Genomic DNA, 18,121 nt, shown 5'->3' on the forward strand with positions numbered 1-18,121 from the left:
TTTTTCTCTGTAAATCCGAGATAAGACAATAGGATCTGTAGAGGTGTCTTGTTACAGAGGTGCAGAGGCAGAGCAGGGATCCAGACACTGTAAAACCTCTCCTGTCGCCTCTGCACTCCAGGTGTGAAAAAGGTCGCCTTCACACTCCAGGCGTGAAAAATGCTACAAAAACATTCAGTCTTTCATGCCAGCAGAATTAGGGGACTGAAAAATTTCAGCAATAGCCCCTGAACTCATAATTTGACTTGAACTGTGCCAGGTTGGTTGCAGCTCTGCAAGCTGTTAAGATTTCGACGTATCATTTTCAAGTGCACATGTTCCATGTTATGCTAGTCACTGTGGAGGAATGTGGAGTGAATGGACAATGAAGTTATTGAACTGAGAGAGAGAAAGAAAAAGAGGAAGAAAGAAAGACAGAGAGGGGAGATTAAGCCTAATAGCAAGCAGAGGGCTTTCCCAGTTTGTTTTAGAGTGACACAATAGCTCCCTCTGCTGGTTCCACCACCACATCATCACACACATGACAAGACACAGAACTTCTCACTTGAAAGCCTTGTTCTTTTTATAGGCTCAACCACATCCATCATGGCTTTGAACTGCACATATTCACTAAGTAGTAGTTTGGCCTGCCCAGCCCGGCCTGCCCGGCCTGGCCCGACCTGGGTTGACTGACTGACTCACTTCTTTATATGTATGAGGGGGAGAGAAACTCTTTGATCCACACCCATTGAGGATCCTGTGACACACTGATGGCTTTATAATACAGTAGTAACTAGTCCATGAATTCCATCTGAGTGACTGTAGATTCTCCACCTGGCTGTACAGGCTTTTGCTTCAGCCCTGCTCTAACACACTTGACTCAGCTAATCGTGGTCTAGATGTGCAGGTCATAAGAATTATCAGGTGTTTAAGAGCATGGCTGGAGCAAAAGCCTGCATTCCCCAGTAGTTCTGTAGGAGAAGGGTTGGCCTTGCCCGGCTACCCAAACTCCTTGCTCCGGCTAAACACTACGCCACGCCATCCATGCCCACGGATGTTAGTTTCTTCTCTGCAATGAGTCGGGATCTGAGTACCTCCCTGACGATTTCTAGAACACAAACACATTCTAACAGTTCTGATTGGTTCCAGAAACCGATGGGTTCGGCCAGAGCCAGAACACGCGTGGGTAAAGGGGCGTTTTGAAAATTCCTCAATACTCTGATTGGTTAGAGATGGTCCAATTGCTGAGGACTTTGTTTTGTACAACACCTCTCATTTGCCTAGTCACTTTTCACCTACCTATATGTATACAGCTACCTCAATTACCTCATACACATTGATTCGGTACTGGTACTCCCTGTATAGAGACGTTATTTTTTCATTTTTTTATTTATTTCACCTTTATTTAACCAGGTAGGCTAGTAAGGCAATAAATAGGCCATGGTGGCAAAGTAATTACAATATATCAATTAAACACTGGAGTGATTGATGTGCAGAAGATGAATGTGCAACTAGAGATAGTGTGGTGCAAAGGAACAAGATAAATAAATACTGTATGGGGATGAAGTAGTTGGATGGGCTATTTACAGATGGGCTATGTACATATATATTTTACTCGTTATTGTTAATCGTTATTCACTGTTTATTTATTCCTCTTGTCACTATTTCAAATTTGTATTGTATTTTTTATCTTTATCTTTAACTCTGCATTGTTGGAAAAGGACCCATACGTAGCTGAAGCATTTCACTGTTAGTCTACACCTGTCGTTTACAAGACATGTGACAAATAGCATGTGATTTGATTTGATTTATATTTTGATGTCACCACAAAATACTTAAATGATGGTGGCAGTCTCAGACTGAGCAAGTGCCTTGTTCAAGTGCTAGTCAGAACTAAGAAACTCGGACATTTCCGACTAACTAACTGGTTGTAGTTAAACAGGTGCCGCGTTCAACGAACCAGTTTCCTAGTTCCGACGAGTAGATGAACGTGGCATATGTAGCAAACATAGAGCAGCGGACGAATTCAGTTTGAGTCGTTCAGGTAAGGGTTGGCTACTCCTATATGCTCTGTCCACCACTAGTATCCAGTTGGTGGCAGGCTTGAGTCATCGTTACCTCTGTAGGTCTATTTTCAATTACTTTTCTGTGTTTCAATACATGGAGTTTCTAAATGTTTCATTTTCTTACGTAGCCTAACATGTTGAACAGTAACTCAAATCATATTGGATCTTTAGTTGTATGAATGCATGTGTAATGCCACTACGTCAACAAACAAACAACAAATACACAAATAGGCTACATTACATAAGTGCAACTATGGTGACTACACATTGAATCAGTGTTATGATTCATCCGGACTTACACATGGAGACAGGATGTTTGTGGGTCTGACGAGATGTTATTAAAGTAAAGGGAAGGTGCGCTGACTGACTGGCTCATACAACTCAGACTAGCCTAAATAGGAAGTGTCCCTGTTCCTCTCCAACACACCCATTCCAAATAATAGTTAGCCTTCTGTAATTACGCAAGGCTATAGCGTAACGTGTACAGCCTGACACCACATGCTAGTTTCGTGAATAGGCCTAATACAGGCAGGAGAACATTCATGCGACTGAGACAAGGTAAAGCTGAAGCTTCATTCTTGCCGTTTTAATAAGTGGGGTTGTTTTGTGGACGTGGACTGGACTAGGTTGTTTCCTTACCTGTGTGAACTGGGTGGGTACCCGAGCGAACGGGACAACAGACCGCACCACACTCACAACAGAAGGAGGAAAATCGATTTCAGAGACGGAATATATATATATATATATATATATTTAAAAAAATACTTTGATCAAGGTGAGTTTTCTATTTTGTATGTGTTCTATTACAGTCAACTTTGTTTTTAGCGCGCTACCTGCGATGTAAGGGCGCGAGTAGAGATTGTAGCCTTTACACCTGGCTGAGGTTCGGGTAGTTTTAGCTTTGTAGGCCTAAATGCGGTGGGCTAGTCTACTGTAGCCCTAGATAGCACATTTGCTGTGACATATGCTAGTCTACTAAATGTATGGGAAAGTGGGGTAAGTTGAGACATTTATAAAAATATATATTTAAAAAATCTGCATATCTCCCTCAAGGGAAATTTGACTTGGTAAAAATTTTTTTTTTGGGGACCTAACTTGCTTACAACCTTTTTCCCATGAAATGATGACCTCTTCCTAAATATTTGGTGAAATAATACATTTTGTATAGAAACAAGGGTGGCTCAGTTTACCCCTTTAGCTCAACTTACCCCACTCTCCCCTATCCTGGAAATCTATATTATAGTCATGTTTTTTTAAAATTCATATTTCATCATAGAGGAGTTTCAGAATATTTTTATGAGAGCTAGAGATGGTTATTTTCTTCCAGATTTCCTCATGTGAATAAAAATCATTTATAATTTATTGCTGCAAAACAAACATGGAATCTGGGTTCAATAACATGTTCTCTCTACTGCCCTCGTTTTGTATTTTCACGTGTGAAGTAGTCTACACTGTATCTCATTTGGTGCAACACTTTTGTTTTGGATATTGTAGCCTACAACTATTGACCGTCTTTCCCAAGGCCTGGCTATAGATGCAAACCATGTTTTTCCATCACTCTTTGTTCCTTGCGCTCCACATTCTTATCCTGGTGGTTTGCTTATTAATGCACAGTAGGCCTATTTTTGTCTGTCTCTCTTTTGAGGGTGTGAAGTTACAGCACACCCTCTCTGTACCCTGCAGACACTAGTATTGACAGGTTCTGACCCCACAGCTATGTGAAGTGAGTGAGAGGATCACGAGGACACATTGTGATCTCTATTAACTCAGTGCTTTAACACATATCAACCATAAAAACATAGGCAATTATTATTTTTTTTAACTTCAAATACATTTTTCAAAACACTTTAATAGTCCCTCCCTATAGCTGTCCAGCTAGCATACTTTGGGTATTCGTACTATCTAAAGAGAAACAATGAGACAGGTATTTCTACATAGCCTCGGGCGACAATCTGACTGAGAAATTGAGCAGCTCGGTAAGTTTCTGCCATTGTTCTGTGTGTGTGTCCCATTGTTTACCGGGTATTAAGACGGGGGATGATAGAGAGACACAGATCTAGGTTGTGTGGTTGTTTTGCATAGTCTCTCCTGTGCCAGATTCGTGTCCCTGCTCGTCACACATTCCATGGATGGAACCCATAGTCCTCCCTCGCTCCCTATTACCTTTACTTCTCCCTTGGTTCCTCTCTACCACTTATTCATGGAATGGGAGATATATGATTGTGTGGAGTGGGGGGCTTGCTTTTGTCTTAGAAAACTTCAAACTTGCAGAGTCTCTCTCCCTCCTCTCTTTCTCCATTACTCTCTGTCCAAGAACTGTTTTTTTACTTTACCCCTCTCTCTCTGTCCTCCTCTTTCTTCATTACTCTTTGATCTCATCTGTTTGCAGAAGCCCTTCAGAACAACTCTAATTACACGTAGTGCAGTAGTTTCTTCCCTCCAGACCAGCTGTGGCGTTCTACTAGGAAACCAAAGTGTTTTATATGTACGTTACGCTGTTTTGCTTTACCTCTGGCAGTAAGTAGCCCAATGGTTTCTACACATGGATATGTGTGATATGTGTGTGAACGGATGTTTTATTCCTAAATGTAGCACCACCTCAGACACTGCTTTCAGTCAGCCAGTACAAAAGATGACATGCCCTTTCACTGACCTGTCTTCAGTCAGTGTTTTGGGGAAGCCACAGCAGGATCAGTCGCTCAATCATACTTTCATTCATACAGCACGTTTTAACCAATACATTTGTCTATTGAGTCCTTTATCTCTCTGCTAACCTCCTTCTCTCCCCTCCTCTTCAGGAAGGGCTATGGTATCCACGGCAGAGTATGGCAAAACGTCGTGGGAGCTATCGGTCCAGGTAGACCAGAGAGATGGAGACGAGGGCATGAGGTTTAAACTCCGAGTCAAGGGAGACCTGCACATTGGAGGACTCATGCTCAAACTGGTGGAGAAGATCAGTGAGTCCTCTCTTCTCTCTTCTCTCTCTCTCTCTCTCTCTCTCTCTCTCTCTCTCTCTCTCTCTCTCTCTCGCTCTCTGTGTGTACTAGACTGGAGAACACACCCTGGTTTGTCCTACATTCCTCTATACTGCTGAGTAGTATTGTTTTCCCACAATGCTTCAGTACCACAGCCTGAAAGGCTGAAGTTCACCACTTTATCTCGTATCTATTCACCTGGGAGAAATCTCCCAGAGACCCTATCCCCTGTGTCATGCGCTATATTTGACAGTTATTATGTCTACAAAATGAGTGCCCTACATGGGCAATAGGGTGTGATTTAAGACACAGGCTGTGTTTTATCCAGGATGATTAGACATTAGGGACTTCCTCGTGGGAAGACGGCAGGAAAGTGGCCTAAGGCAAGGTGTGTTGTGTTTGTTACGTCATCGTTAAGTAGGCATATGACTACATGTATATGATTAAGCCATATATGACTCAGTGGCCAGTCATCAGACTGGACTAACAGTGGTCTGGGTTTAGCTGTAACGCTCACAACATGATGTCTTAGAGAATCATCAAGCCACACCCATCTGCTTCCTGTGGGGACTTCTTATGCCTGCTGCAGGTGGTTTGTTTGGCGTAAACTTATGGGCAGAAGCTTTCTCGTGTAGTCCGAAACGTACACATACTCCATGCTGAAATTGTTCTTAGACAATTGAATATCAATTTGAATTGTGGATGAAATATAAAATGATACGTGTTTAGTGGCAACGTTTGTACTTTGAGGAAATGCTGTCCTTTTACCCAACCATAACCCCTCTCTTTCTCTCTTTCCCTCCTTTCCCTCTCGCCGCCAGAGGCCCCTCAGGACTGGTCAGACCATGCTCTGTGGTGGGACCAGAGGAGCTGTTGGCTGCTGAAGACCCACTGGACCCTGGACAAGTACGGTGTCCAGGCGGACGCTGACCTGCGCTACACTCCCCAGCACAAACCCCTGTGCCTGCAGCTGCCCAACATGAAAACGGTCAAACTCACTGTCAGCTACTCTGCCGTCGTCTTCAAGACCGTCGCTGAGATCTGCAGAGCGCTCAGTGAGTACCCTAACCGGGCAATAGTGCAGCTCCGAAAGAACTAGATCACCGTTTTAACATGGTGAAGTTCCCAATACGGGAAGTGTTAGGGGCTCGGACCTATGGGGTAGGGGTTTAAATCTAGATGTAAGGATATAGGGCTAGGAGTCTAGGATCTAGGAGTCAGATAGGGTGCAGTGTCTCTCCTTGACCCGGTCTTCCTTTTCCCAGGTGTCAAGAGGCCATAGGAGAGGGAAGGGGTTAGGGTGTAGTCTAGAGGTCGGATCTCTCCTTGACATTCTTCTCTCTCCTCCAGACATCAGGAGGCCAGAGGAGCTGTCCCTGCTGAAGCCTCCAGATGACCCGTCCAAGAAGAAGAAGAAGAAAGACAAGAACCCAGCACTGGATGACATCTTAGATATGGACAGCATCAGCGGAGGCTCTGGGGGAACAGGTGAGAGACACAGTGTTGTTTGCGTTTTTTTAAGCATATGAATACAATGTTAATGATGTGTTGTTAGATGTACTGTATCTTCAATGGTTGAGATTCTTCCAATCTGTTTTCATGTGACGATTTTTCAACCAAGTTAGCCAGTTAGCCATATCCTGGTGACAGCCCGTCCCTGCTTTAGCCAACCCCTTTATTGTCGTCTCTCTGTCAGTATAGCTTTGTTGAATCATAGAAACCATCAGGGCCTTAGGCCAAGTTATCCCCATTGAGAAGTTAGGCTGGCTCAAACTCTCCTCAAATCGCGATGGTCTGTTTTCAATCACGCTGTGAAGTGATTTAATATATATATTGCAACACAGTCAAGGTTTCGAACCTCTGGCTAACTCAAAGTGGGTAGCTACTGACTTTTATGTCTCACACCACCACCAGATTCCACCCACATGGTGGCTTCCGTAGACTTCTGAAACAATCTAAGAAGGAATGGAGAATTCTATAAAGTTTCTGAAGATCTAAAAGAATACAGCAAGCATTAAGGAAATCTGAAAGAATAGAAGCTATAGTTCGCTGCTTTGTTCTCAAGGCTTTCGTTACCGCTTACTCTGAAACGCAGGCACACACACACTTTCCGTGTCGGTGTGAGTGTACAGTAGCTACGGTATAGGGCAGCTGAGGATTCCACACCAACTCATAAAACCAGCCTCATTTTGACAGTTGCTCTGAACCGTTTCAAATGAATTATTTCTGAGTTAAAGGCTCTGCTGCTTTTGAACAAATGTAGACAGGGCCATTTCGCCCCCGCAATCCTCTATGCTCCCATGAGGCCTCACTCCTAGGCTAAAGGCGAAACTGATTCTAGATCAGCGTTCTCACACAGCCTTTATGAATATGGGCTCTGAGTTGTATCTCCTCCTCCACCTGACCCCTCCAGGCAGTCCCCTGTACAGTAAGACTATGGTGCCCACCTACGACCCAGAGAACGGGACTCCTGCCTCGGCCACCAGCCTGTGGTTTGGGGACAACCCACTGACCTCCAGCCAGCCCAACCTGCCCCCTGCGGAGCTGTCCAAGATGTACCAGCAGCTGTCCATGGTGGATAAAGCCATCATCAACGCAGGGTAAGAGTTACTCAGAAACAAAAACTCCATTGGAACGAATAAACCTTGAGGGGAACCAGACTCAATGGCTGGACAGGTAGAAAAGACGCTAGTTGTTGCTATGCTGGAGAGCACTACTCTGTCTCTCCCCTGAGCACATAACTTCCTGGTTGACTGTGACATGCTGCTGGTGTGATTGACAGGTGGCTGGACTCCTCCCGCTCCTTGATGGAACAGGGCATCGGAGAAGATGACAGACTGCAGCTACGCTTCAAATACCACTGCTTCTTCGACCTCAACCCAAAGGTTACCCTAACCCCTAACCTTAACCCAAAGTGGGAGTTTGAATACCACTGAACCTCAACCCTATGGTGAGACTAACTGTAACCATAACCCCACGCCTAACCCTAACATTGACTGATTTGTGTGTGTTTTCAGTATGATGCTGTGAGGATAACCCAGCTGTATGAGCAGGCTCGCTGGTCCATCCTACTGGAGGAGATCGACTGCACTGAGGAAGAAATGCTAATGTTCGCCTCCTTACAGGTAGACACACACAAACTCAAACCTGCCCACGCGCACGTCACACATTCAAACATACACGCACACATACACACTCGCGAGCGCCAATGAACACACACACACACTCTCACACTATTGTCCATCTGGGAGATCCGGTTTGGAGTCTCATTCCAAGAGAAGGCCTGTTGGGACAGGAGGAAAATCCCATAGGAAAGAGGGAGGGAGGGACATCTGGCTATCACCCTGTACTCCTCTGGGTGAGGAAAATATGAGAAAATATAACTAACAAAAAAACTATGAAGCGAAAAACCTATGACTGTTACATGTTAAATGTTCTTCATCTCTGACTTTGATATCATTTTACATTTTTAACAATTTAGTAATTTAGCAGACGCTCTTATCCAGAACATACCTTTGAATACCTTTTTCCATGTTCTAAGCTGATATAGAAACCATTGTGAAATCCCTGAGATGGTTATTGCTTTCACCTGCATAATTACTGGAATCACAGGGCTCTCTCCTCCTCCCGGTCTTGTGTTATCATCTGGCCTCAAGTGTTGAACTAAAATCTGTTTTTTAGGGTTCAAACATGCCATTTAGACAGCTAAAGGCTGGGTATATTTCATTTTTTTCAAAGTTGTCTTGTTAGTTTTGTGCTCTTCTTGTCTGTTGTGTGTTGTAAAATCTCCTGTTATATTCCCATCATTCACTGCTGATTATTAATGATTGTCCACATTGTTTCAGTATCACATATGCAAGATGACCATGTCCACGGAACCTCTGGACTTCTCCAACGAACCTGAGATGGATGAAGTAGAGGCTGCCCTATCCAACCTAGAGGTCACACTTGAGGGAGGAAATACAGACAGAATCCTGGTTAGTGTAGATGTCCTACATATGAAGGATTCATATATATTTTTTTACATATAAATGATAAACAAGTGTGTATGTCATTTGTTTGCTACCGTTTGTTTTCAACCGTTTCAGAGGGTTCAACACCTGTATTTAAGCAAAGGGTTTGATGGGTAGTCTGCTTAGATTGCATGTCTCAACGTGATGATGTCACTAAGTCACAAGATAATTGACAGTTGCTTGTTCCCGCCCCACAGGAAGACATCACAGACGTTCCAAAGCTGGCAGACTCCCTCAAGCTGTTCAGGTAAATCCTGAGGGCCCCTGTATTTGCCCAGAAACACACAATGTATTGTATACTGTACCTCTATGTCTATGTAACAGATGGAAACATAAGTCAAAGAGACCTTGAATGATAAGTGGTAGAAATAAAATGCCATTTCACTTCAGACAAGGAAAGGTTAATGCCCCACGCTGTATATGGCCTGGAGTGCGTGACACAGACGGTTCACACAGCAACATTGAATGTGCAACAGTGTGACTGTGTGGGGACACAACCCGTTCATGTTTTTCCTCATCGAGCTTTTTTGTTGTTGTTTCGTGAGCAGGCCTAAAAGACTGACGTTGCGTCCGTTTAAGGAGTACTGGTTCGTGTTTAAAGACACCACCATCTCCTACTACAAGAACAAAGAGACAGCCAGCGGAGAGCCGATAGAACAGCTGCATCTCCGAGGATGTGAGGTGGTCCCTGACGTCAACGTAACGGACAAGAAGTTTGGCATCAAACTGCTGCTCCCAGTGGCTGATGGGATGAACGAGGTCTACATCCGCTGTGACAACGTAAGATGCTATTTCTTATTTAAGTTTTTAGTTTATTAGAGTCGGGGCACCGCCAACATGACTCCGTTGTTCCGCCTACATATTGCTGTAACATTTTAGTTTTTTATCCAGGAGACACAGTATTCCAAGTGGAAGGCAGCCTGTACCCTGGCCTCCAAGGGCAAGACCATGGCTTACAGCTCCTACAGGTCAGACTTGTTTTTACCTAATACTTCACCTGCCTTGGACCACGTTAGTAGGGTTGTGGCTGTAAACTGACCAAGAGAAACTGTGATTGGTCCAGGTCGGAGGTGAAGAACATCCAGTCTTTCCTGCAGATGAAAAGTCTGGCGCCCCCTCCTGGTCAGGCTGCTCCAGACTTGGATGCCATGGAGATGAACGCTGAGTGCTTTGTCTCCCCCAGATACACCAAGAAGTACAAGACCAAACAGGTGGGTGTCTATCTTCAATATAGAGTGATCATTCATGATTCCGTGTTTGTGAGCCATAGACAGACAGAGAGAGGATGTGTCACCAGAGCTCTCCAGAGAAAGATTTGATTATCTCTGACATGACTCAAGTGACACCATAATACTTATCTCAAATCAAATCCAATTTTATTGGTCACATACACATGGTTAGCAGATGTTAATGCGAGTGTAGCGAAATGCTTGTGCTTCTGGTTCTGACAGTGCAGTAAAATCGAACAAGTAATCTAACAGTTCCCCAACAACTACCAAATACACACAAATCTAAAAGGGGTGAATGAGAATATGTGCATGTAAATATATGGATGAGCGATCGCCGAGCGGCATAGGCAAGTGGCAACTAGATGGTATAAAATACAGTATATACAAATTATATGAGTAATGAAAGATATGTAAACATTATTAAAGTGACATTATTTAAAGTGACTAGTGATCCATTTGTTAAAGTAGCCAGTGATTGGGTCTCGTGTAGGCAGCAGCCTCTCTGAGTTAGTGATGGCTGTTTAGCAGTCTGATGGCCTTGAGATAGAAGCTATTCTTCAGTTTCTCGGTCCCAGTTGTGATGCACCTGTACTGACCTCGCCTTCTGGATGGAAGCGGTGTGAACAGGCAGTGGCTCAGGTTGTTGTTGTCTTTGATGATCTTTTTTGTCTTCCTGTGACATCTGGTGTCATGGAGGGCAGGTAGTTTGTACCCGGTGATGCGTTTTGCCGACCGCACCACCCTCTGGAGAGCCTTGCAGTTAATGGATGGAGCAGTTGTCCGACAGGATGCTCTCGATTGTGGATCTGTAGAAGTTAGTCAGGGTTTTGGGAGACAAGCCAAAATTTCAAGCCTCCCGAGGTTGAAGCCTCCCGAGGTTGAAGCCTCCCGAGGTTGAAGCCTCCCGAGGTTGAAGCCTCCCGAGGTTGAAGCCTCCCGAGGTTGAAGCCTCCTGAGGTTGAAGCGGCGCTGTTGCAACTTCATCACCACACTGTCTGTGTGGGTGGACCATTTCAGTTTGTTGTTGATGTGTACACCGAGGAACTTAAAGGTTCTTGTTAGCGGGCCGTGACGGTGGCACTGTATTATCCTCAAATAAGGTGTTTAGTTTGTCTGGCAGCAAGACGTCGGTGTCCGTGACGTGGCTGGTTCTCTTTTTGTAGTCACTGAGTTCCTGTAGACCCTGCCACATACATCTCATGTCTGAGCCGTTGACTCCACTTTGTCCCTGTTCCGGCATTTTGCTCGTTTGATTGCCTTGCGGAGAGAATAACTACACTGTTTATATTCAGCCATAGTCCCAGACCTCTTTCCATGGTTAAATACGGTGGTTCGCGCTTTCAGTTTTCCGCAAATGCCGCCATCCATCCACGGTTTCTGGTTAGGGTAGGTTTTAATAGTCACAGTGGGTACAACATCTCCAATGCACTTCCTTATGAATTCACTCACAGAGTCAGTGTATAGGTTGATGTTATTCTCTGAGGCTGACCGGAGCATATCCCAGTCCGTGTGATCAAAACAATCTTGAAGCATGGTTTTCGATTGTTCAGACCAGCGTTGAATGGTTCTAGTCACTGGTACATCCTGTTTGAGTTTCTGCCTATAAGACGGTGGGAGGAAGATGGCATCGTGGTCAGATTTGCCGAAGGGAGGGCGGGGGAGGGCTTTGTATGCATTGCGGAAGTTAGAGTAGCAGAGTTCTCGTGTATTACCCCCACGCGTAGTGCAATCAATATGCTGATAGAATTTAGGTAGCCTTGTTCTCAAATTTGCTTTGTTAAAATACCCAACTACAATAAATGCAGCCTCAGGATATATGGTTTCCAGTTTACATAAAGTCCAGTGAAGTTCCTTTAGGGCCATCTTGATGTCTTCTTGAGGGGGAATGTTCATAGCTGTGACGATAACTGATGAGAATTCTCTTGGAAGGTAATATGGCCGGCATTGGATCAGGTGAGGTCTGGTGAGCAAAAGGACTTGAGTTCCTGTATGTTGTTAGGATTTCACCATGAGTTGTTAATCAGGAAGCATACACCCCCCTCTTCCTCTTCCCAGAGAGGTGTTTATCTCTGTCAGCTCGATGCATGGAGAAGCCCAGTGACTGAACCGATTCCGACAACATATCCTGAGAGAACCATGTTTCTAATAATACAATTTAAGATTTCCTGGGGTAACAATGTAAGAAATAAAACATAAAAAAAACAAAATACTGCAGAGTTTCCTAAGGACTCGAAATGAGGCGACCATCTCTGAAGGCGCCCAGACCATTCCATTCACTCACCATTTCAGTAGTTTTCTTATTTTTTTTTGTTATTGGGTAGATAAGCTTTAATTTAGCAGATTGTAGCTTCCAAAAGTTTGTACACACCTTCTCATTCCAGGTTTTTATCTACAGTGTATATATTTGAGATTTTGTAATGTAGCCACCCTTTGCCTCCTTGATGGGGGGTGAATAGTTATGCATGCTCAAGTCTTCTGTTTTCTTGTCTTATTTCCTGTTTGTTTCACCAGAAAAAATATTTTGCATCTTCAAAGTGGTAGGCATGTTGTGTAAATCAAATGATACAAACCCCCCCACCAAAATCCATTGAAATTCCAGGTAGTTAAGCAACAAAATAGGAAAAATGCCAGGGGGGTGAACACTTTTGCAAGCCAACATATTTGTTGCAAGAATTTAGCATAATTTAAATGAAAAATTATACGTTTTTAATCTGCCGTCGTTTTGTGTATCAGTTCATAAACCATGTGTCATGGAATCATTGTAAATCTCTTCCAACTCTCTTCCAACTGCGCCATATAGATTGCAACTCTTTTGCAGTCTATATGGCGCAGCTGTCAATTTTTGGTCCTTAAATTAAACTGGTATCTGTTTTTATTTAACAATTTTCTTTAACCAATTTTGGCCATTAATGCAAGGCCGACATAAGTTCCTTACTTTTTCCCCCTTCCATTTGCCTCTTCCATTTTTGCGGTAATGCTGCAATTCATTGGTTGTAATTTTGTGTAGAGCAGACATTTCCATATATTTTTGTTAGCTGCATGTATGACAACTCCACCAGTCCTATTTATGATATAATTTACAAAGATTATACCTGTTTGTTTTTTTATCAATTAGTATATTTAACTGCAATATTTGTTGTACTATATGTTCTGTCTTTTCTGGTGGATTAAACTGAAATGGCAACTAACTTTCTATGGCTTGTTTTTAAAAAAAATAGCAATGTTTTGGAATTGATTTAGTTTTTAAAGAATCAAAAGTAAGAGGTTGTAATCTGAATAAAGGGAAAAAGGCTATTCTTAAACATGGGGGGAGACATTCTTTCTAATTTGCTAGAGAACCAGTTTGGATTTAAGTATTACTTTTGTATGACTGACGCCTTTAATTAGAGGTCTAATGCTTTAAAATGTAATAGTTTTGCCCTCCGAATTCATATTAATTTTATAAATATGCCCTTTTAATTTTGCCTGGCTTGCCATTCCAAATGAAATGGGATATTGTTTGCTCATATAATTTTTAAAAAACAGGTCGCTAGGTTTAGGCAAAACCATAAGCAAATAGGTCAAATGGGATTTGAGTAAAGAGTTAATCAGGGTGATTTTTCCCCCCCCACAAATAAACAGGTATTTTCATTTCCATGGTAGCAAGATCTTAACTAAAAATGTATTGGAGTCAGATAATTTATTTCGGGATATGTATACCGACTATGTCCACATTCCCGTCAGACCATTTTATTGGTAAACTACACAGTATTGTAAAAGTTTTTTTATTTTTTTTTGTAATCCAATACGTAATATAGTACATTTATCATAATTAGGTTAGAAAAAGTATCTAGATGCTCTATGAGGCTGTGGAGGGATACAAATAGTGGATTTAAAAGAAAACAATCATCTTACAATGACACCTTTTTTTTAAAACCCTGGATTTCTAACCCCTTGATATTATTGTTGGATCTGATTTTAACAGCTAACATTTAGATGGCAATAAATATATATGCCGATAGTGGACAACCTTGTTTTATTCCTCTTGACAATTAAAACATTTCTGAGAAGTAGCCATTATTACTATTTTACATCTAGGGTTACTATACATAACTTTAACCCATTTTATAAGAGATTCTCCAAAATTGAAATTTTCCAGACATTTATATATAAACTCCAGTTGTACTTTATCAAAGGCCATTTCAAAGTCAGCCAAGAATACCAGGCTTGATTTCCCAGATTTTTCATAGTGTTCAATACTTGTCTTATATTATCTCCAATGTATTGTCCATGTAAAAAACCTGTCTGATTTATGATGATGAATAATATAATACATGTTTGTATCACAACACTGAAGTGTAAGGGGCCTCCATTTTTTTTAATGGACTGGATCTTTATATTTACCACTTGGATCCTGTTTCAGTAATAATGATATCAGACCCTTTCAGTATTTGTTAGATGATTGACATAATGTCTGTGTAAAGTAACCTAAATGTCCCTTTTCTGTCTCCTGTCCAGCTGACAGCGAGGATCCTGGAGGCCCATCAGAACATTGCCAGGCTCTCCCTCAATGAAGCTAAAATGCGCTTTATCCAGGCCTGGCAGTCCCTGCCTGAGTTTGGTATCAAATACTACATTGTCAGGTACATAAATGTGACCGACCAGGTTCAAACAGCTCAAGACTGTGTTAGCGAGATAAAGTCTGGGAGTTTGCCTGGGACCTGCTCCCTGAGCTAAGTTACTCATCACACAATCATGGTTCACAAAACCACTATGGTTCCATAAAGATATTATGAATGTGTATGTGTGTTCCAGGTTCCGAGGCAGTAAGAAGGATGAGCTGATGGGTATCTCCTATAACCGTCTGATCCGTATTGACATGTCCACTGGCCTGCCTGTCACCACCTGGAGGTTCGCCAACATGAGACAGTGGAATGTCAACTGGGAGATCAGACAGGTAAATGGTTCTAGATTGATTGATTGGTTCATTGATTTATTTAATTGATTGATTACTTTTTACAGATTAGGAAGTAATGGATAATAGTTGCCTTTGAGAAACCAGTTTCTCCTGAAAATGTACAGTGGGCCAAAAAAGTATTTAGTCAGCCACCAATTGTGCAAGTTCTCCCACTTAAAAAGACGAGAGAGGCCTGGAATTTTAATCATAGGTACACTTCAACTATGACAGACAAAAATCCAGAAAATCACATTGTAGGATTTTAATGAATTTATTTGCAAATTATGGTGGAAAATAGGTATTTGGTCACCTACAAACAAGCAACATTTCTGGCTCTCACAGACCTGTAACTTCTTCTTTAAGAGGCTCCCCTGTCCTCCACTCGTTACCTGTATTAATGGCACCTGTTTGAACTTGTTATCAGTATAAAAGTCTCCTGTCCACAGCCTCAAACAGTCACACTCCAAACTCCACAATGGCCAAGACCAAAGAGCTGTCAAAGGACACCAGAAACAAAATTGTAGACCTGCACCAGGCTGGGAAGACTGAATCTGCAATAGGTAAGCAGCTTGGTTTGAAGAAATCAACTGTGGGAGCAATTATTAGGAAATGGAAGACATAGAAGACCACTGATAATCTCCCTCGATCTGGGGCTCCACGTAAGATCTCACACTGTGGGGTCAAAATGACCACAAGAACGGTGAAAATAAATCCCAGAACCACACGGGGAGACCTAGTGAATGACCTGCAGAGAGCTGGGACCAAAGTAACAAAGCCTACCATCAGTAACACACTACGCCGCCAGGGACTCAAATCCTGCAGTGCCAGACGTGTCCCCCTGCTTAAGCCAGTACATGTCCAGGCATGTCTGAAGTTTGCTAGAGAGCATTTGGATGATCCAGAAGAAGATTGGGAGAATGTGATATGGTCAGATGAAACCAAAATATAACTTTTTGGTAAAAACTCAACTCGTTGTGTTTGGAGGACAAAGAATGCTGAGTTGCATCCAAAGAACACCATACCTACTGTGAAGCATGGGGGTGGAAACATCATGCTTTGGGGCTGTTCTTCTGCAAAGGGACCAGGACGACTGATCCGTGTAAAGGAAAGAATGAATGGGGCCATGTATCGTGAGATTTTGAGTGAAAACCTCCTTCCATCAGCAAGGGCATTGAAGATGAAACGTGGCCGGGTCTTTCAGCATGACAATGATCCCAAACACACCGCCCGGGAAACGAGTGGCTTTGTAAGAAGCATTTCAAGGTCCTGGAGTGGCCTAGCCAGTCTCCAGATCTCAACCCCATAGAAAATCTTTGGAGGGAGTTAAAAGTCCGTGTTGCCCAGCAACAGCCCCAAAACATCACTGCTCTAGAGGAGATCTGAATGGAGGAATGGGCCAAAATACCAGCAACAGTGTGTGAAAACCTTGTGAAGACTTACAGAAAACATTTGACCTCTGTCATTGCCAACAATGGGTATATAACAAAGTATTGAGATAAACATTTGTTTTTGACCAAATACTTATTTTCCACCATAATTTGCAAATTAATTCATTAAAAATACTACAATGTGATTTTTCAGGATTTTTTGTCTCTCATTTTGTCTGTCATAGTTGAAGTGTACCTATGATGAAAATTCCAGGCCTCTCATCTTTTTAAGTGGGAGAACTTGCACAATTGGTGGCTGACTAAATACTTTTTTGCCCCACTGTATCTATAAAGTACATTAATCAGTAATAATCCATGTTGTTTCATGTCTCCAGGTGGCCATAGAGTTTGACCAGAATGTGTCGATAGCCTTCTCCTGTGTGAGTTGTGACTGCAAGGTGGTCCATGAGTACATAGGAGGATACATCTTCCTCTCAACACGCTCCAAAGACCAGAACGAGACACTGGACGAGGAACTATTCCACAAACTTACTGGAGGGCAGGAATGAACCTGGGACATCAGCTTTAATTTAGTGCTGTGGCGATCAAACATGAGGATTTGTTACAAGCTGAGACTATCCATGCATTCCAATGCAGTCAATCATTCATGGACTGAAGGCCTGTAAAAAGCCAATCCAGAGTCGAGAAAGAATTTAAATGAATTGCTGATATGGTTTTGTAGGCTACATAAATTATATTTTCATATTGTAAGTGCAGAGAAAAGTAGACGTCTTGGTCACAGTACACTACATTTGATTCTAAGACCATCTCTACAAAATGTTTGGACCATCTCTACAAGGCTCATTTGCCTGACGGTTAGGCCTTGCAATTCATTCGGCACATGGGCTGTACATCTTGTCACCTGTTTACCTTGGTGTAGCCCAGAAAAAATCTCAGTGACAACCAACAGACAGTGGTTGAAGAGGAGGATTTTAGGTAGTTTTACTGACACCACATTTTTTAAGTCTTTGATTTCAATGTTGTAGGCTACTTTCACAATCACTCTATTGGGCTGCTCATTGCCCTATTTTATACATATTACTTTTATACTGTTTTATAATGTAACATTTGCAATTGTATTACAAGTCCAACAGAATTTCAAAGATATTTCTGGTGGTGGGTTATTATCACGTTGAACGAGACATTTGTTTACACTGGTATTTCTCTTGACTGAACTGCATTGAAATAAACTTGAGAAACATGTTTTGGTCAGTTGTTGTCTCTGTAATGGCACAGGTTGAGAGCAGTTTGTGGCGCATCTACAAACAGTAGAATTGTCTTTCCGACCTTAGATCAGTTATATAACCCCATGTGAGAAAGTTAAAACATCCCTAGACACATGAGCATGTAAGACCAAAATTGCTCCTTCAGTCTTGATGTCAAACAGATTATACTGTATGAGAATTATGTTTTGAGAATGGATACTATGGAAGCCCATTCCCGCCATGAAATAAATCAATAAAAATGCTGATACAAAATGTTGAGATAATAAGTAA

At 42.4% G+C, this 18,121-nt stretch overlaps 1 protein-coding gene across 7 annotated transcripts; it reads left to right on the plus strand.

The window, feature by feature from the left end:
• The first annotated feature begins 1,909 nt into the window (after positions 1-1,909).
• Positions 1,910-17,828, plus strand: fermt1 (fermitin family member 1). Of its 7 annotated transcripts, XM_036985418.1 has the most exons (16): positions 2,228-2,820; positions 4,435-4,530; positions 4,844-5,002; positions 5,842-6,075; positions 6,371-6,508; positions 7,434-7,620; positions 7,803-7,905; positions 8,038-8,145; positions 8,866-8,997; positions 9,231-9,280; positions 9,582-9,813; positions 9,925-10,001; positions 10,097-10,244; positions 14,760-14,884; positions 15,057-15,198; positions 16,961-17,828. In XM_036985418.1, the coding sequence occupies exons 3-16, from the start codon at positions 4,852-4,854 to the stop codon at positions 17,132-17,134; spliced, it is 2,001 nt and encodes a 666-aa protein (XP_036841313.1). In that variant the 5' UTR covers positions 2,228-2,820; positions 4,435-4,530; positions 4,844-4,851; the 3' UTR covers positions 17,135-17,828. The 7 variants fall into 7 exon arrangements, with proteins under 7 accessions (XP_036841314.1, XP_036841316.1, XP_036841313.1 ...); XM_036985419.1 differs by lacking the exons at positions 2,228-2,820; positions 4,435-4,530 and adding an exon at positions 1,910-2,023; XM_036985421.1 differs by lacking the exons at positions 2,228-2,820; positions 4,435-4,530 and adding an exon at positions 2,080-2,101.
• The last annotated feature ends 293 nt before the right edge of the window (positions 17,829-18,121 follow it).

This window comes from Oncorhynchus mykiss, chromosome 8 (genome assembly GCF_013265735.2).
Source record: "Oncorhynchus mykiss isolate Arlee chromosome 8, USDA_OmykA_1.1, whole genome shotgun sequence".
Taxonomy (NCBI): Eukaryota; Metazoa; Chordata; class Actinopteri; order Salmoniformes; family Salmonidae; genus Oncorhynchus; species Oncorhynchus mykiss.